This window comes from Penicillium oxalicum, chromosome II (assembly GCF_001723175.1).
Source record: "Penicillium oxalicum strain HP7-1 chromosome II, whole genome shotgun sequence".
Taxonomy (NCBI): Eukaryota; Fungi; Ascomycota; class Eurotiomycetes; order Eurotiales; family Aspergillaceae; genus Penicillium; species Penicillium oxalicum.
In genome coordinates this window covers 3,696,049-3,715,406 of record NC_064651.1, presented here as the reverse complement: position 1 = coordinate 3,715,406, position 19,358 = coordinate 3,696,049, and the positions used below count along the sequence as shown (strand labels likewise).

General features: G+C 52.4%; 5 protein-coding genes across 5 annotated transcripts; 4 read left to right on the top strand and 1 right to left on the bottom strand.

Annotated features, from left to right (window-relative positions):
• Positions 1-574: 574 nt before the first annotated feature.
• Positions 575-2,314, top strand: POX_b03151 (uncharacterized protein; the record flags this gene model as incomplete). Its single annotated transcript, XM_050112054.1, has 4 exons — positions 575-639; positions 692-1,743; positions 1,818-2,202; positions 2,272-2,314. The coding sequence occupies 4 exons, from the start codon at positions 575-577 to the stop codon at positions 2,312-2,314; spliced, it is 1,545 nt and encodes a 514-aa protein (XP_049972400.1).
• A 1,221-nt stretch (positions 2,315-3,535) lies between these two features.
• POX_b03150 (uncharacterized protein) lies at positions 3,536-6,088 on the bottom strand (the record flags this gene model as incomplete). Its single annotated transcript, XM_050112053.1, has 2 exons — positions 3,536-5,825; positions 5,880-6,088. The coding sequence occupies 2 exons, from the start codon at positions 6,086-6,088 to the stop codon at positions 3,536-3,538; spliced, it is 2,499 nt and encodes an 832-aa protein (XP_049972399.1).
• A 671-nt stretch (positions 6,089-6,759) lies between these two features.
• On the top strand, positions 6,760-9,898 carry POX_b03149 (uncharacterized protein; the record flags this gene model as incomplete). The annotated part of the gene is made up of 2 exons (XM_050112052.1): positions 6,760-6,843; positions 6,911-9,898. The coding sequence occupies 2 exons, from the start codon at positions 6,760-6,762 to the stop codon at positions 9,896-9,898; spliced, it is 3,072 nt and encodes a 1,023-aa protein (XP_049972398.1).
• Positions 9,899-10,564: 666 nt separating this feature from the next.
• Positions 10,565-11,581, top strand: POX_b03148 (Methylglutaconyl-CoA hydratase; the record flags this gene model as incomplete). Its single annotated transcript, XM_050112051.1, has 2 exons — positions 10,565-10,932; positions 11,011-11,581. The coding sequence occupies 2 exons, from the start codon at positions 10,565-10,567 to the stop codon at positions 11,579-11,581; spliced, it is 939 nt and encodes a 312-aa protein (XP_049972397.1).
• A 2,241-nt stretch (positions 11,582-13,822) lies between these two features.
• On the top strand, positions 13,823-18,944 carry POX_b03147 (uncharacterized protein; the record flags this gene model as incomplete). The annotated part of the gene is made up of 4 exons (XM_050112050.1): positions 13,823-14,134; positions 14,285-14,969; positions 15,361-15,471; positions 15,541-18,944. The coding sequence occupies 4 exons, from the start codon at positions 13,823-13,825 to the stop codon at positions 18,942-18,944; spliced, it is 4,512 nt and encodes a 1,503-aa protein (XP_049972396.1).
• Between the last annotated feature and the right edge of the window lie 414 nt (positions 18,945-19,358).

Genomic DNA, 19,358 nt, shown 5'->3' with positions numbered 1-19,358 from the left:
AAGGAAACAGGTGGATAAGCCGATGAGGGCTTGTTCTATTTTCTGCATTCCGACCCCCAGCCTGTCGATCTCGGGCGCCAACTGGAGTTCTAACCCATCAAAGGTTTAATATCTATAGAGCATTCTCCCCGGCTCTGATCGGTTCACTTTCGCTCTCTTTCTGGGGTCAGAAATCAGCCAAACGCGGGGAGAATCGAGACCTCACATTCCACGCATCATCCTTTCCCCCCCCCTCAGCCCGCCCAGTCGGACATCTAGCGTGCACCAGCTTGCTGTGTCTTGCCCTCGCTCACAACTCGTCCAAGGGAATTTTGACTTTGGCCAATGCGCTTGACTGATATCCCTGGATTCCAGTGGTCAATCAACGATCTGATTGGAGTCCTGGTCCTTGGCCCCTCCCCTTCTGATGATCTGCCGAAAGGCCTCCCATACGATCATCGACCGGCTCTCGAGGTCGTTCATTGCTGTTTGACTCCTTCTCCCTCATCCGGTGCATGCTCTCTTGATCGGGCAAGCAGAACCAAAGCAGATCGCTGGCTGCTGACTCTCTGTATTTGACGGGTCACTCGAAGTGATGGTCCAGAAACTACCTCCGATCCTCGCCGATCGCCATGATGCCGCTCCATTCTGGGTCTCATAGTATGCGCTCCAAGAAGTCAATGAGGGAAGGCAGAATCAGACCTTCCTCCAGCACTTCCACTGCAACCCTCATCGCCCAGGCTGGTCCTAAGGCGAATTCGCAAACCGCCACGACACAATCAGCATCGCACGAACGTCTCAATGGACCGATTCGTGCTGCGTGGCCGCCAGTAGCCCCCGAAGCTCCAGTGACCATTACTCACTCTGGCGGGTCGGAACGAAAAGTCCCCAACGTCTTCGAGTTCCTGGAAAAGGATGACGAAAGCTCGGACTCTTCAGCATCATCATCGTCATCCTCGTCAGAATCGGAATCTTCCGACGACGAAGAACCAGCGACCAAGGTGCATGCTCAGGCGATTGCAAAGATCCAGTCACCCAAGCCTCGGGCAAATCTTGCCTCGCACGCAATCTTGAACGCTTCAAAGCCTTTGATCAAACCATCATCGACAGTGGCACCGAGGTCTAATCCTGTTCATTCTCCTATCCCGCCCCCGGCGCCCACGGCACCGGCACCGGCACCGGCACCGACACCAGTACCCGTCGATGCATACCGTCTCGCCAGGCGCAGTCGGGAGCCTTCACCCAAAGCGTCAGCCACGGAATCTACTTTTCACAGTGAAAAGTCTCTGGCACCATCGAGGCCGGAAAACCTTTACCAGCCTGACAATGCACCGGCGCTTCTCCGCGACCCGTTCCCACCGTCCCCGCCAAGCAGCCCAGAAGAAAGTACACATGCAAAAACCATATCAAGAAGACAAGATTTGCAGGCCCTGCGAGTATCTTCGGGATACGGATTGATCGCCTCTCAGCTCACTCGCTCGACCGCACAGGAAAAGGCAGCTTTCCCCCCGCTGTATCGACGTTTTGAGAGTGTGAATCATCGTGTCTTGTTGCACCTCCAGGATGAAATTGCTCAAATGGAAGAAGATCTCAACACCCTCGACGAGTATGAAGAGATCCACCGAGTGGCTACCGCCGAGCAACAGGGCACAAAGCCGGCCCCGGCCTCGCGCAGAACGGAGGTTCAGGCCCAAGCGTACTCATCGCTTCATTATCGGCGCATGGACCTGATGGCCGCCCTGATCCAGAAGACGGAACAATACAGTGAGTCTCTCCTCTGCTCATTTTTGAGAAAAAGACCGATCCGAAATGGAATATCTCCTCATCCCCTCCTACAGATACCGCTTTAAGCGCTTACAGCAAGGTGCTTCAAACGCTCCCCGGTGCTTCTGAGGAAGCTATTACAAATTATCGTTCATGGATGAGGGAACATGGTCCTATCGCCGCCTCGGAGACCCGGTTTCTAGAGTCGGGTACGGATCTGGTGGCGCTGACCCCTCGATTGGCAGCGTCTGCCGCCGCAGCTCCGGTATATATAGCCATCCTCATCGCCGCCGGTGCTCTCTTGATACCTCTGCTGGCGTTCACTATGATTGCCGAGTTTTTGGGCCGTCTTGTAGTTGTCACGGTCATTGCCGGGGCCGCCGCGGTTATTGCTGCAAACTACTCGTCTGGTATTGAGGCCCTCGTGGACTCACGAGATGGATGGAAATGTGCTGCAATGTAAGTCTCATCGGTGGATAGGGGTCGTCACCCATCTACTGGTTTGAATACTCACACGTTGCATGACAGGTACTTTGGCTTCATGACTTTTGCTGCCATGTTCATCCCCTAAAGGAGAACTCGGACGGTGGGCAACCGCTTATTGACCTTTTTTCCCTCCTGGTCCTACTATTGAATACCATATCATGCCTTGCAACCACGACATGCAAGAGACTTGTTGCTCAACTCCAGACTCTCATAGTTCCCACCCCCAGTTCCAGCCTCGTCTTGTGATATCGACGAAACCACTCAACTTCAACCCTCTACCCAAGTCCCTCTGATAATAGAAGCGAACCACCATCCATCGCTCGTCATCCAAGAATGGCTGAGCAACCTTCAAATCCTGCTGCAACTTTCCTCTCCGAATTGAAAACGAGACCTGGATTTGTTGTTCTCACTCTTGTTCCCAAATGTACATTAACCTTTTGTTCCTATGATCAGGTTTGAATGAATTTACCAGAATTTGAAATACTTTTTGATCGTGAATGTCTACTGTTCATTTATCCTAGGCTGGTTGTGTACTAGAATGAATCTGTCCCCTAGATTCCTGATGGAAATTGATGTCAAAAGCATAGGTGCGGACGAAGTGGGATCGTCCCGGGCTGGTAGACGGGTAACTAGGACTTGGAGATCTGGATGCACCTCCAAACAGGAGGAACCTAAGTTGCTATCTACTTTCAGTATAGAATGTAGAGTTGAAGATGTACACAATACTGTGGCCTTAAGCCCTTGGAACAGAAAGTAGGTCAAATCTAGTCACCACGTCTCATTAAGAAGAACCAGCCAAAGCCTACAGATCAAGGGACACAAGGCGAAGAAGGGGTTAAATAGAAAAGAAGGAGAAAATGAAAAGCAAAAAAGAGGACCGCCTCTGCATCATTAATTCCGACTCAAAATCTCAGGTCTGACTGAAACCACTCCGGCGCCAAGAAAAGAGAAGAAAAAATTCGCCCACATCTCAATCAAACACCGGGGGTAGTGAGCATTAGAAACACAAATTGAAGAATTGAAGAACGGAATGATTGGGAACAACCAAGAGCATCCGGCCGTGGTAAAAGAAAGAGGCACAAACGTCGTCAGAAGCTATAGTGATTCAAAAATAAAAAAGAGGAGTCAAAAGTCGGAAGAATAAATTGAATTGACAAGGGGTATCAGCAACTCCATAGATTTGAAGTGCGGATGAAGGAGATGGAGCATCAGGTGTTCTCCATTTTCGCAGCATGCAATTAAAGATTCTCTCGAAAAGAAAAAAAATAAAGAACAAAGGAAAAGGAAAAGGCAAAAGCAACTTTTTTTAGCTTGTTTGTTGCTGGGAAACTGGGGTGCCATTCTGCTTGCCTGGGGTGAGGCTACCTTCCTGAGAAGCGCGAGCCTCGAGGTTATGCGGCTGGGGCGTCGAGGGACTCTGTCTTGACTGAGCGGCAAGTTGAGCGGCCAGTTGGGCTTTGGCAGCTTGATGCTTCTCAGCAGCATTGCGAGCATAAATGGCCGCTGCCGCCGAGTTCGGGGCAGGGGGCTGAGCCCGATTTGTGGATTGATACGGCTGAGGGACGCCTGCATTAGCATAAGGGGTTCGCGATGGTGGCGCGGCATTGTAGCCCTGAGCCTGGCCAGGCTGTGGACTATAGGGCTGCGGAGATTGTGCATAGCCGTTCGAAGGCGCCCGCTGGAACTGCGGTGTGTTGTTGACTTGGTTATATTGCGGAGTGGGTTGAGAATATTGCGGCTGCATGTAAGCAGGTCTTTGAGATGGCGTACTTGGAGCACGATGAGCTGGCTGACCCGGCGTGAAGGGGCCTCCCCCAACGGCTTGCCGCACTTGCTGGGGAGCTTGGTATCCAGCTCGTGATTGTGACATTTGAGCATTGGCTGGAACAGCTCGTGAATTGTAGGAGGCTTGAGGCGTTTGCTGATACCCAGATCGAGCTGCCGATGGCGTTGAGGTTCGGTTGATGGTATTCGATGCCACTGCCGCCGCATTCGTAGCAGTAGAAGCGGCGATCGCTGCCGCACGCTCTTGACTCAGCGTATAGTCGTCCTTTTCCATGGTCCCGCTGTAGTCAGGATTTTCAACGATGATCTTCTGGCTGATATTAAGCTCGGCGAGTTGATTGCCATCCAATTTAGCCACTGCAAAAGGCGGGAGATTGTTGACGATGGCAAAGAGAGCCGCCCTGAGGGTTTCGTAGATGGAATGTTCAGCGTCCGAAGGAGTCTCAGGAGTACTCTTGAGAGAGGCAGAGGTCTCATTTGCCGCCGAGGTCTCTTCAGTTGATGGAGGGGGTTGGAGATTGCGAAGTCTCTGGTATGAACTTAGTGTATCCAGTAGCTCGGAAATCTCTTGCAAGACTTCATCGATCTCTCGAGTCTCCGGATCCTCTTTGCTGGGTCCCTCTTTAGTGTGATCATAAGCGAAGTCTTCCGGATTGAACTGTTTAACCATCTCTTCAAGTGTACTTTCATCGAGATCGCCAATGCTACCCGGCTGGACAGTTGGCATCTCCTTTTCTTCCTCCCCAAGGGAGAGCATAGTTCGCAGACGCTTGGCGCCGCGCTTCCCCCACCACACCAAATCTTTAGCATCAACTTGAAGAACAGCCCCGGAGCTGTCATAAGAGGGTGCGAATGAAGAAAAGACCCCTTGGAATACGGTAGGATCGCCACCCGTCCAGATCGCGGGATCGCCGTGTCTCGGGCTCTTCTCCTCCTCTGCATGAGATTTCTCAACGCGTGCCCAGTATGAAGGTGAAGACGTGACACCCCCATACTGAAGCCAGTGGCCCGCAGGGAGAGGGGTGAGGCTGTAGCTATTCCGATCACCAAGGAAGTTCCGAGTATCGAAAACTGCATCAAAGGGGTCGATCCAATAAGCGGATGAGCTGCGGTGAGCACGCGGCTGCGGAGGCTGCAAGGCCGGTAGTCCAGCTCGAGGAACAAAGACATCTCCAAATGTCCTCTTTTGCGGCTTCGTGATGTCAAGATTGGAGGGGATGACTTTGGTGCACATGACTCCTGTAGGAAGTGCCGCCTCACGAAGGCTTTCCTGAACTTCTGCGAGTTTGTCCTCCTCAACTTCTGAAGACTGCGGGGACAATTTCACCGACTTTTGCAAGCTAGAGAATAATTGCCTTGGATGACCTTGATTGGAAGGGTTGGAGCCGAAAAATGTCAGTGCCTGTCGGTCTTCCCGAACACTTGGGATAGATGCGAGATTCTCGGGGGATTGTCCGGCTTCATCTTCCGAGTTCTCTGCCTTGACTTCGGCTTGGTTGACAAAAGATTGACCAATTAGGCTGTTCATGTGTTTCTTAAACGCTGCGATGCGATTCACGACTTCAGTCAGCGGGGTGCCGTCGGTTTTGTTGCCATTCGGTTGAACTTGATTTTGGTTGCGCTCAATTACGGCTGCAGAAGCCTTTTCGATATCGGCCAAAAACTCTTGTAATGTATTGTAGCGGTCAGACTCGACACGTAGCTTCACACTGGTCGTTTCTTGGTCATTCGAGGTTTTTGCGCGCTTCGCGCGTGGCTTCGTTCCGGTCGTGGGGAAGGGGCAGGAGAGTAGTTGAAGGTCGTCATCGTGCCTTAAAGATGCGATTAGAACGGGCGAGAAAAGAGCGCGCTTGGATCATACTAACTTATTCAGTAGGCCAACAAGACCTCTCAAATTTTCGCGAAGTGAAGCCTTTTCCTGCGAAGTGCCGGCGGCGTTGGATTCAAGGCCTATGTTCTCCTCTTGAGCGGATCGCTTTCTTTTGGCTGGAGTCGCGGTCATCAAGGGCTCAGGTTGGGTCTCGTCGGCCATTGCCTGGGCAATTTGGCCGGCGCTGTCATCACTGGCGCTCATGTTGGCGCAGAGTAAACGGCAGCAAGTTGTCAAAAAAGGTGCTTTTGTCGAATCAAAGTCCTCAGACCACAAAAGTGCGAACGTCTGGCGCCAGGGACAATTAGGTGACTGGAAATTCTTCACAAGGCCGTGATGAGGAAGTGATGTTTGAGCGGCAGGCAGAAGTGATGTTCTGGTTTTTTCACAGCGTTTGTTGTCCGGCAACCAAATTCGATGAAGGGCTAGGAAAGTGATCGGGCAAATAATGAGATCGCGACGAGCGGGACCAAACAAGCACCGGATTGCTTGTCCGGCTCAGAACAGTGACAAGTAAGAACTAGGTGGAGATACGAGGACACGATTTTTCAAGAGTTAAATCGCCGAGAATAATGAGCCATTACCGGATCAAAAACAATGATTCGAAATGGTTTGAAACACCGATGGTAGTATGAATCCTTCGTGAGGTACTTGGATGGCGCGCCCACCCCAAAAATCGCAGCTCGTGACGATCCAACACGTGACCCAGCCCCAATCTCTTTCGCGTCTTGAGCCGCGTCAATTTTTACGAGTGTTCGGATAAAACAACTCGATCTCGGTGTCAATTGTGACCGAGCTGCGGACGATTAGAGCTTGTTTTCTCTCACAAGTATCGTGTTTCGGCAAAAAAGGCTTGTCAATGCCATGCTTCATGCATGTCATTGGCTTTCAATCATGTTCGCGGCCTCTCGGGGGTACCTCTAAGAACGGCACGGCTGGCCTGCTCAGCATGTCGCATCGTAAGACAATTTTCCAGCAGCAATCCCGATTTTGAACGACAACTCTGACCAAAGAAAAATGTTCTAGATACGCCCTAGTGATGTTGAGCATGTTGCAGCAACCTGTGCTGGCCTGCCGCAAAGTGCCCCCATAGGTCTTCGCCGCCTACTTTATTCCCAAGCCATCCTCCGATCATCCCAGGCGTTACCGAGTCGCAACAGAGACGATATTCACAATTATCTCCCGGCAGAAGTGTGGAAAGAAATTAATTCCGGCTCGTCGCATCACAATGATAACCTTGAGCCAGACATCGACCCTTCCATGCCAGGGCAGCGTCAAACGAAGCCCGGCGACTCACATTTTCCAACCCCGTCAGAACATCTTGCAAGAGCCCTTCGCCAGGGCGGCCACTCGCTTGGCTATTATCTTAATGCCTCGAGAGATGTTGAAGCTCTGTCTCGTCCTGCTGCGCCTTCGCTTCAGACCATGCTTGGGGATTACATCCGCCATATTGATCCGCTATTATCCCCAGATCGAGAGACTTCAACGACCAATCTTGACTCGGCCCTTCGTGGTGTTTTCAGCAGTAGTTCCATCCGCTATTTGAATCTTCGGGGATACGACGTTGATGATGTGGTGGCATGGGCATGGATCATGAAAAGCAGGGACGCGGACCAGGCAATCTCGCGGTTGTTCTTGCATGCCACCCAGTATTCGTCATGCACAAAGTATTCAGCTCCGCCAGCGCCACCCTTCATTGTTCTGTATTTGTTAAAACAGAAGCATGTTGCGGCACGATCTCTCCGATTGCTCTTGATATATGCTCTGCACTTGGTTAGTGGCCGGCCACTTCCTTCCAAACTCAAACACACGAACACCGCACATGATTGTGCAATATCGCCTTTGACAGAGTTTCGCCCTCAGGTGGACCTTTCCACTGGCATGCTTCTCTTCATTCGGCTTGTTCGCCATGCTCGAAAAGTTTGGCCGCAAGCCATGCCCACCATAGCAACTGCCTTTTCACGATTTATGATGGCTACAGACTTGGCCAAAGCGGAGAGTTCCAGTCTCGATGACTCCAATGTCAATCGCCTTAAGACCAAGAATTTTAATATTTTTCTCCATCTTTTGTCTCTGCCGGCCAAAATTCAACCTTTTCAATCTGCGTCTTATCAGCAACAAGCCCAATTCGAGCTTCTTCGGGTGATGGAAAGTCATAAACCGGTACTCCCTCTTACGCGGAAAGGTTATCGAGCCGTCGCGTCAATTCAGTTGGCGCACAAAAAGACACTGGATGAGCGACAGTCCGCCGTTCTTAAAGCGCCGTCATGGCCCCCTTGGAAAGAAGAAAGGCTGGGCATAGACCGACTTCGCGGGAATGAGGGTATGTACAGTCGTGCAATGTACGTACTGGCTCAGATGCGAGAAGCGGGCTATTCTCGCAAGCTCTGGGAAGATGTGTGCTCCATCCTGGCAGGCTGGGATACCGATCGGAGTCCAACAATTCAAACCAGAAGCTTTATGCCCTGGTCCAAGTCCTTGTGGCGTGCGTCCCATACGAATCCTGATCATCCAGCTATTTGGACTGCCCGGATACGTGCCACAAGAACTGTTCGTGAAGCATGGGCTTGTTTCCTGTCGTACCAAGATCGCAGTCTACCTTTGAACGCGGGGGTGTACACTGCAATGGCCGAGAAGCTCATCCATCGCCAGATTGCCATCAAGAAACGATTTGATGAATCGGATCACGTACTACCCGGCGATGGGCGTGAAGTTTTTGCCGAGCCCGCCTCTGCGCGGGATGTGATTTACGTCCATACAGAGCCCCCGGGACTCCAAGACTTTCTTGAGCAAATGAGTAATCAAGGGATCCGAATCCACAGCCACTTACTTACTTTGCTGCTTCAGACGACTTCGGACTTTCGCACTGGATTGCGATATCTCAGTGTCAGCAAGCTTCCGGAAGATCACGTCGAGGCTCTCACGACAGTGCTAGGTCGCTCATCTGATTATGAAGCCAAGACAGTACTCCGGACAATTCCCGACGATGTCTTTGGCGCGTTTGTCGGGTTCCTCTGCCGGGCCTCCAGCTCTACCATGAGCATCGGGCCCAAACATGTCGACCCCGCGAGTCTACCCATGCTGGCTGTAGAAAGCCATTGGCAATGTTCGACGACTGCTCTGTCCGACTTTGATAGCCTTCCACGTCAGAATTGCCACCCAAGGGCTTTTTGGCATGCCATCCAAATGACCAAAGCACGACTTGAGCCGTGCACCGTGGCCTGGACTCACATACTGAGTGCCCTAGATACGATCGGTGATAAATATGTTAGAGAGCATCGAGCATGGAGGCGCATTCTGGCCTGGAACGAGGCTCTCATAGCCTTGAAGTGGATGAAACACCGTGACATTGACCTCAGTCTCGACGGGTTTTACTCTTTGTGTAAAATCTTCAACGGGGCTGTCCACGCGGGGTTGAAGCATCCAGACGAGGCCCAAGAGGCGTTCAACTTGATTCAGAAAATCCTACATGACGATCAACATCGTGAGGCTGTTGGACATGAGCATTTCGAGGCCATGGTCGAAAACGGACTGCTTGTTTTGAAGTCACAATTTGATTCCCTTGTGCTTCCATTTTCCTCGTTGTCGAAAGTCGCGGAGCACAGCATCTTCACGGAAATGGGCGCGGCAGACTCTCATCTTCAAGTGCCAACGATCCTGCACATCCCGTCCTTCGCTATCATGCACCGGTTTGTCCGTGTTTTGGGAGCGGTAGGCGATGAGGACGGCGTGTTGCATTTGTTGCAGTGGATGAGTCGGTCCGCATCAGCCCTGAATGCAGCCGCCGATGAGCGGCTGAACGGTGATCGAATGCGACGATTGACTTTGACTGCAATCCGGCTCATTCTGCAGGGGCTGCAGACTGAGTTTTCTGAATCTGGCCTGACAGTTTCAAACCCCATCAATTTGCAGAAAGCACACGAGATCGTCAGCCGAACCCCTGGGTGGGAATGGCCCAGTGATGAAGAGGTTGAGGATTACTATCAACGATACAAATCTGAGAATCGGATGTGAATGAACAAGTGTATTTCTAGACTTTGCTTTTTTTTTGTCCCGCCATCTCGTTTGAATTATGATACCCTTCTTGATAGACCTCTCCCATGACTTTCCACGATCGGGTCATCAGACTGATACCCTCAGATCAGCAGCCATTCATGTTGAGATTCCATGCCAAAGGCCATTCTCATCTGACAATTCCATATCGTAACCTTGACCTCTAGGAAGTAGGATTCACCTGGATCAAAAAACTGCTGTTGTGAGCTACGTAATTATTTCCATCCGAAAGACCGAGGCACTAGGATACTGGTATTGTGGTTGGTCCTCTGTCCTCTGCATCTTCTTGCTCTGAGACGAGACTTTACTATGCGGCCACAACGCCATGACATCTTGAGTTGATCAATCGTGCACCCTGACGCATAAACAATCTATACCCTGTCGCGAGACGAGATGCCAAGTCACTACGGTACTGGTGCAGAACCCGAAGTTGGACTGAGGGAAGCTCCGCATAGCTCGGCAAGCGTCGGCGTTTCGCAAGAAGCTTTCCCCACACCCGCATCTTGAAGCGTTCGATTGCTGGCCGTGAGTGTCCAGCCACTTTTACACTCTTCACGAATGCTTTTCGACCTGCCTACAGCCTGCACATAACAGATTCGGGTCAGTTTCGATAGATTGTTTTCAACAATGGCCACAATTGCTCTGTCTCCGAGGCTCGTCCGCCTCACGAGCGTGGGCCATTTCTCTCGCCCGACCGTCTTCTGCGCCCGCACATTTGTCTCCCGATACAGCACAAGTAGTGAAGATGAGATTATCAAAACCCAGCAGATCCCGGCCCCCGGGTCGGGGCACGTTCGTGTGCTCCTGCTGAACCGACCCAAAGCCCGAAATGCGATTTCGCGTCAACTCTTGGACACACTTTCGAAGCAGGTGGACTCGATCGCGGCGGAGAATGGCAATGGACCGACTCGGGCCTTGGTGGTCGCCAGCAATGTCGACGCCTCATTCTGCGCCGGCGCAGACCTCAAAGAGCGTGCTAAGATGACCGCCGCTGAGTGAGTGCACATCCAGTATTGCCATACAGGAAAGCATGGTAGCAGTTACTGACGCTTGAATGCGACCCCCCCTTACAGGACCGAACAGTTCCTCGAGAAGCTCCGCTCTACATTCAAGGCCCTCGCCAATCTTCAGATTCCCACCATCTCTGCAATCTCTTCCATGGCTCTTGGAGGTGGCCTCGAGCTCGCGCTGTGCACGCACCTTCGTGTCTTCGGGTCGAGCTGCACCGTCGGCCTGCCGGAGACGCGACTGGCTATTATCCCAGGCGCTGGAGGCACTTACCGTCTGCCGGCGTTGATTGGACCCACCCGGGCGCGCGACCTGATTCTCACGGGGCGCCGAGTCTCTGGCCCCGAAGCCTATTTCATCGGGCTGTGTGATCGCCTGGTGGAGGTTACCCCGGAAGAAGGGCAGCAGGAGGGCGTCGCGCGCGAAAAGGTCCTTCGGGAAAGTATCCGGCTGGCTCTGGATATCAGTGAAGGTGGCCCGATTGCCCTGAAGCAGGCTTTGCTGGCTGTGCAGGGATCTGCCTTGGGCGAGATGTCTGAGAATCGGGCCTATGAGGGCGTGATTGAGACGGAGGATCGATATGAGGCTCTGCGTGCCTTTGCGGAGAAGCGTAAGCCTACCTTCCGAGGTCGCTAGACGGGGACAAAAAAGGTTGAGAACGGCACTATTTGGTATCAACCTGGTGGTTACCGTGTCATGTGAGATGTACTGGAAATATTTGAACATGTTTGATTACAGAGTTGACTACTGGGGCCTGGTTGTATTGCTTGGCCAACGAATACTTATTTTGACATGACCCACGCCCGTATTCTGTGAGCCCAAGTGAGTAGCATAGCCTCAGGCAACTCTCCGAAGTAAAAGCTTGGAAGGTAACGCTTTGGATAGATCCAAAGCGAATGGCTGTGGCCCGTACATGTACCTCGCATATGTTCAGCTTACGGGGGCACGCTTCTCAGCTGGACCTCGTCTGTATCACTTTCAACCAAGTCCCCAAGATGACTTCGGCTCTCGTGGATGATCTCTGAGTCACTAGCCATCCGTGTATTCATCGTTGTTTGAGTCAAACCGTCTCGGCAGTGAAGCGGAGATTGACACCGGCCTGCGCTGCTTCCATTTTCCTCATCCTCGATTCTTTCACCAGATACTTGCGTTCTGACCATGTGATCTATGAGGTCAGAGAGATGAGCACAGGCTGTGTTATCACGTCCACTATCATACGTGCTGATCTTGGATCGACCAAGTCACCTGGAAATCTACTCGTGAGCAGGTCGTTGAGCAGCTTCGCCTCATCTCCATTCGCAACACACCCTCGATCCCTTGATTGTTCTCGTTCCGGTGGACTTGTAAGACTGCGCGATTTCTTGTGCTGATCTCAACTGTCTTGAGCGATCCATCAACTTTCTTTACATGTCTCCGCGGGTGCAGTGCATTCGAAAAGGTCCATGGCCGCCTTTCAGCGAATTGCCCCACTCCGAGAAAGATCAGGTGTCAGGACTTGGGTCACGTTGCCCTGCTGCATATCCATGCAACGACCGCGCGAGATCCATCTTCCCTCAGCTTCAACCCGGTGTCTGCGGACAACTCTACCCCCAGGCATCAAAAGATCGGAAAGACGAGGCAAAAAAAAAGCAAGACATCTTTCCAATTGCGATCTTGGCCATGACTCATGGCCAAGACATCCATATTGGTTCTGCCTGTCCTGTGTTTCAGCTGGCTTTGGGGCCAAAAAAAACCCTCCTTGATCGGGACATTTCTTCTCGGGGGCAAGAGGGTTCCTGCATTGCGACCCAGACTGTTCACACCGGGGCGCAGAGGTGGCACCTTGAGTCTGTGGTCCGTGGTCACTCGGTCCGCCTTGTGAACGGCTCAGTGACCCACGGCCTTCTCGATCTTCCAAGCAGTCCACAGCTGGGCGCAGCCCGGGGGAGCAAAAGATGATCTCGTAATCTGCAACGGCCCGGACCCCACCCAGTCAGTGCCCGCGCCCGTGGGCCGTGGCTCTAACTTGCACGGGGGGCACCGTCTGGCATATTACTACAATGTAGTGGAGCAAGAGGTGAAAAGACCTGTCCGAACGTGCCCTATAGACTCCCTGCCCCGCGATGGGGTTACAGAGATGGTGTGCGATCTGAGGTCTGGTGATTCTTCGGTCCACGATGATTGCTCCCGAGACTGCGTCCAGTCTAGTAACGTGATCGGGAAAGCTTTGCCTCTGCTGAGTGATGGTACTCGTAGTTGGAATCATGGGCATGAGCCATGGACATTCGGTACCCGCATAGTTCTGCAGGACTCGGTAGAGGTACTGATGGAGTAACATCTCCCAGGGACTGTCAAAAGAGTACTGGAGCGGTTGTTCCTCCGGGCTGGACGAGTACGGGACGGCATCCCTGGGCGTCTCTAGAGTTGCCCGTCCCGCGTCGTGCAGGTACCTCGAGTACAGTGACTCGGTGTGCCTCGCCGGAGGTACTTTCGGTCTGATTCGTGCGTGCTGAGAGTACCAATTCAGGGACTCCGATGCACCCAGTGGATCGTCTCATCATCTGAGTTGGTCAGAGGAACAACTCTGGGAAGGTAAGAGAATCGTGAAGCAGGACCAAAAAAGAATGAGCTCATCAGAGTACCTCTGTTGTTAATTCGCCTTCGTTTCCCTGCCTTGTGGCCCTTGATTTTTTTTTTTGAATTCCAGTCTTGCAGAAATCACCCTAAATAATAGCCCACCCTTAGCCTGCATCACCTGCAGCCACCACCCTCTGGCCATCCGTGACGCCTGCCTCCTATAAAATTATCCCAGCCTCCCAACGTTCATCCCACTTTCTTTCTTCTCCCCACGCCGGAAACATGTCTTTGTAACGAAGCACAAGCCACTCCCATCTGATCATGAGCCATCACCCTTCCGTCAAGCAATTCGGCTTGACGCAGATTTATGTGCCTCCGCGTGGAGCAATCCCCACAGTGGATATAGTCTTGGTCCACGGCTTGAATGGTCATCCTGAGACCTCGTGGACCAGCAAGACCTCGGGATGCTTCTGGCCAGTGGATCTTCTGCCAGATGTCCTTGGGCCGTTGCGACCTCGAATCTTGACATATGGGTATAATGCAAACGTCGTCGCATTCACTGATGGCGCATCGCGAGACTCTGTCGTGAGCCACGCAGAAACCCTGGCATCCACCCTCGCCGCAAATCGAAATGTAGGTTGCTTCCAGTCCTCTTGTCCTGTACCGTTGCTCTTCTAGTGTCGGCTTTTCTTTTATTTTTTTTTTCTTTTTGCATCTCTCCCGCGACTGTCGAATTGGAGCTTGAAAGACTACATATTGATCCTCGGTTCTTCAACTACACAGTTGCGCAGTTGTCCCAATCGTCCAATTATCTTCATCTGCCATTCCCTCGGCGGTCTGGTGGTGAAACGCGCCCTGATCTATTCTCGCAGCCTTTCCAATGAAAAGACCGAGCATCTTCGCTCCGTATATATCTCAACCTTTGGGATCCTCTTTCTCGGCACCCCGCACAATGGCTCAGACATGGCGAAATGGGGTCTCCTGCTGCAAAAGATTTGCTCAGCAGTCCTCCCAAAGAAATTTATGGAGACATCGCCGCAGTTGATCAAGTCACTGCAGACCAACAACGAGACCCTGCAGCATATCAACAGTCTGTTTGCAGACATCATGAGCCGGTTTCACATATACTTCTTCCATGAGACGCGCTCAATGGACGTCAAGGGAACGCGGGAAATCATCGTCGATGAGTCCTCGGCCGCACCGTACTTTGAAGGTGTCGAACGAGGCGGAATCGAGGCCGATCACAGCCACATGTGCAAATTCGACGATGAGAACTCGCCGGGCTACGAGGTGGTTGCTGAGGCCATCCTTCGTTATTCTCGTGAGGCACCATCTGTGATCGCCGACCGTTGGATCGAAGAGCGCAAGACCCGAGCCATGGAGAAGAGGGCCAAGGCGCGAGAGATCTACGACGGCACGGATGACCCCACGGACCGGGGCACGCCAGAATTGAATGCCCGAGCACCCGGTAGGAACACTCATTTCCTACCCGCACCGGACGAGTCGGTTACTTTGAAGGATTACAAGATCGAGGAGCCCGCTGTTTGACGCCTTCGTGTTGAGAGAGAGCCTGTGCATTACGGCGAATTTTATGATTTTCGGCGAAGGCCATTTGTATTTTGCGAGTTCTGGTCTTCGAGCGTGCGTAATCTGTGTTTCTCTGTCATTGCACAATTGCCGGTGTGATCGTGTGAGTTTTTGACTCGATTTCATGTATCTAATGGACTGTTTGTTTGCGGTCAACAGAGTGGCTCCCGGTCATCGATTCTTTCCAAAGCTAGCTGATCTTGTTGAGTGTTCCCATCAACTCTTGATCTTTTCCCCCTTCTGGTAGTCCAGTGCTGACTACCGTCCCATAGGCCATCGTTCTGTACCAAATCTGGGTCGAGGAGTCGTCACCGATGAGGGCAGCTCATCCGTACTCGAAAAGGACAAAATTGACGCTCACCCACTTTCACGTTCCTTGACTCGTAAGTCCAGCCTCTGTGGGAACCGAAGGCATAGAGATCATGGGGTATTTCAAAGTTGACCGGTAGTAGACCTTCCATCCCAACGAGAGCCCGCACTTTTGGTCGCACCTCCCGGATTTCACCCCAACGCAGCTTTTTTCGGGATGGAGAAGCAACTGGACGAGCTGCACAAGCGACTGTTCAAAGCCAAAGCACGCGCAGAGCGCACGATGGCTGTTTTGATCGCGGGAGTGCCCGGTTCGGGAAAGACTCACCTCGCACGGCAATACGTCTTCACACAGCTCGACTGCTACTCGGGAGGAGTATTCTGGGTCGACGCCAAATCTCGCGAGTCGATACATAAGTGTTTCTGGGAGATTGCACAGGCGGCCGCGCTTATTGAACAAAATGAGGCCGATGAACCGGAATACAAACAATCTCAGACTTACGTGGATGCTGTCCGCAACTGGCTACAGTCACGCCATGAATGGCTTTTGATTTTCGACGGGATTCTGTTCGATCACGACGATGACATTAACAAGTTCCGCTCCTTTTTACCGTGGAGTAAGAGATGCAGCATCATCTACACATCGATCACTTCTACCCTCCGCAAGAAACAGCGATTGTTTGAACCATATTGCCTATCTGTGCCTCGGCTAAAGGTCGAAGATGCCTGCAAGCTTCTGTATCGTGACCTTGGTATCAGAAGGCCGACAGCTGAGCAATGCGCCAAAGCTACGGAGCTGGTGGAATACTACGAGTGTTTGCCATTAGCCATTCACGCAATAGGCCACCGCCTGAATGCGACTGGGAAACGAATTGAAAGATACCGAGTCAAACATCAGGTCACGGACAAAAAGCTCGCGGAACCATTTCTCAGCATCATGAATGATCTGTACCGGCTCAATCAACGTGAAGCTTTGAATCTGATCAACTTGCTTTCCTTTCTCAGTCATCAAGTCCCCGTCGGTCTGCTTCTCCTTGGGCGATCCATCATGACTGCCGAAAATGCAGAAATCTTGTCCAGCGCGCAGTCTGGAGAGGAACCTGATCTTGACACCACGTTGGGCACATTGATCAACTACGGCTTGGTGGAGCGAACATCCGAACTGGATATGAATTTACAACAAATCTCGTCATCCCAATATTCGAGCGACGAGATGCAAGTCGACCCTAGATTGACTCCCCAATTAACCGACTCCTTTACGGGGAGCAGCCAGGATGGCTTTTTCTCCTTGTATCGCAGCAGCTCTGGAGTCGACATTGTGAAAGTCCACAGCGTCGTGCAGGGCTTTTGCCGCGACGAGCTCAAGATCAAGGATGAGGATCATAAAGACATCATCATGCAAACCCCTGGTTTCTACGACTCATGGCTCATTGTCGCCACACGATTTCTTTGCAGATCTTATGAGATGGCCAAGGAAAGAATGGCTCACTATAACGACTGTGGACTCGTACGCGACTACCGGGAGTATGAAACTCAGGCATCCCGTCTGGCTGAACTCTTTCCTCGGAAGCCAGCGATGGAGAATCACCCGCCTGTCCTTCGGGAGGCGCGTGAGACCCTGAAGCAATTGATGAAAAGCGTCAGCAACGAGATTGACCGTATGTCACCGAGCTCCTCTCAAGAGTCAACTCGAAATCAAAAGTCCGTGTTTGATAGATCAAGCAGCTCATCCTCCTCGTTTCCCGAATCCTCGGCCGACGAAGGTGGTCTTTCGCGCGAATCGACCTGGAACTTTACCGAATCCGGATCTGTTCGTGCTGCATCTCCCGAGGAGATGACGCGGGCGCCTGCCTTCAGGTTGGAGCTTTTCCCTCCTCATGTTTACCATCATGCCGAGTCCGGGTCCGACGACGGCTACGAGACTGATGGCGATGATGCGAATGAGGCGCCCAAGATTTCTCCCGCGTTGTCGCAGATAAGTCAAAATACAGAACGACCACGAGATTCACCTGCTTCCCACAGCCCACCGATCCCGTATAATGGGATCCAGGACTGGCAACTCGCACAATCTTACTCACATATTTATTCTGCCGAACCGGCGCCACCAAGCCAAAAATCCCGCGGACCACGGCGACTCCGTAGCCCACCATTAGGTAGTCCACTTGTCGAAATCTCCCCGATTGAGGGCAGAGGATCGTCCAGTCGCGCCTCATCGGAGCAAGGTAGAAGCCCCTCAGTTTCAGGATCAACTGCCGAGTCTGCGCTTGCTGCGGTAAGACGAATGAACGGAAGTCAGAGCTTATCAGGACAAAGAAGTCTGTCTGGTTCCAGTACTTCACCAACAAACGCCGAGAACGCGCCCCCGTATGCCAAAATGGCTGCGAAGCGAACGGCCGACGCAGATGACATGTCCATCAGGCGTCCACCATCATCATCGACTTCTGGGAATTTGGACGTTCAATCAGAGGTACACATAAGGTCGTCTGACGATTTGCCTGATAGCCATCCAGGTCGAACGCTTGGCTCTCCGCTCGCCCGCGAGTTGATGTCGCATGATATTCTGACAGACCCGCCGAGCCGACCTACGTACAGAGAGACTGACCGCAGACCACTGACTCAATCTTTAGGGGCATTGGATCTGTATGGGACAGCTACGTCCGGTCTCGACTCTCGTCGTCCTTCCTTACAGGCCAACCTTGATCTAACCGCCAGTGCTTCGACCCTGATTCCTTACACCATTCCCACGAGGAACGTCTCCGCAAGCACACCATCGCTTCTTCAGTATCCGCCCCCACTACTACCCGTCGACCATGATATCTCGATCACCATTACCCCAAAGCCCTCCTTACCGCAACACGTCACGCGGGGCGCAGTTTTAGGCCCCCCTGTGGCGTCCACACCTGCAAAGGTTGCTCATCCGTCTGCCATCTTGCCCGGGTCACTGCCTTTATCGATGGCTGCATCTGACTCGGCTTTAATGAGTGAGAGCGAGCAAATCGGCTCAGAACCCTTATCTCGTGGCTCTTCCACTTTTTCCACCCAGTCTTGCGCCACAGAGCCTGTCCGATCACCCCCTCAATTCTCACCACCATCTTTCTTTGTTGGGCCGGCTCAGTCGCTCTCTGCGTCAAGCACCCAGTGGGTTTCCGCGCCCGTCTCCGACGGCCATGTTGGCGCCCTCCCATCTGAGCAAGTGTACGCGCTCTCTGGATTTTCTCGTGGCCGGATAGGGTCGGTCGATGAAAGAATCATAGATACAAGCCAGGAATGGGTCTCAGATTTGGAGCCCGGACCACTTCTCCCTGTCGCAGGACATCGGCTCGACGTGCGGGATCCACGGCTGAGGCTGCACGGCGTGAGAAAACTCCAAACGCCGAGAAACATTCCCTCGTATCGTCTTCTGCATCCAAATATCTCGGGCCCCATTATCCCCGGCCACGAACAGGCCTACTTGCCAACTCAGAACGGATCCGTCCCCCCGGCGCGTCCGAGAAGTGGGAGCTCTCCAGCAAAACCAAATTATGCCTACTCCGGACCGAGGGTTTGAACAAGCGACTAGTTCACCCCCCCCCCCCCCCCTTCTCTTTTTTTTTCTGATGAATTCTTTTTAATGCTTGTTCATATATCGTGTATTTTAGAGGTGCATTTGCATTGGTCTGGGCGTTTTGCTTTTTCTTCATCTTGATTATTGATCTCGTCGCTGGTATGGCTCAGTCAGACGGGGCCTTCTTTTGACTCGGGACGGCTCCCAAGATGTCTCTCAGACATTCTCTTGGGCTTCTGACATTTTTCTTTTTGGCTCTATTCTGGTCCTACAGACTTAGAAGTTGACTTCGGCGGGATGGTGGTCCCGCGTCTGTGGGTGGTAGTATTGAGTAATATCTGCCTCCGTGGCTAGCCCGGCAGCCTCGGCTTGACCACAATGAAGTTCCCTTGAAACCACGGTAAGCCTTGTGTACAC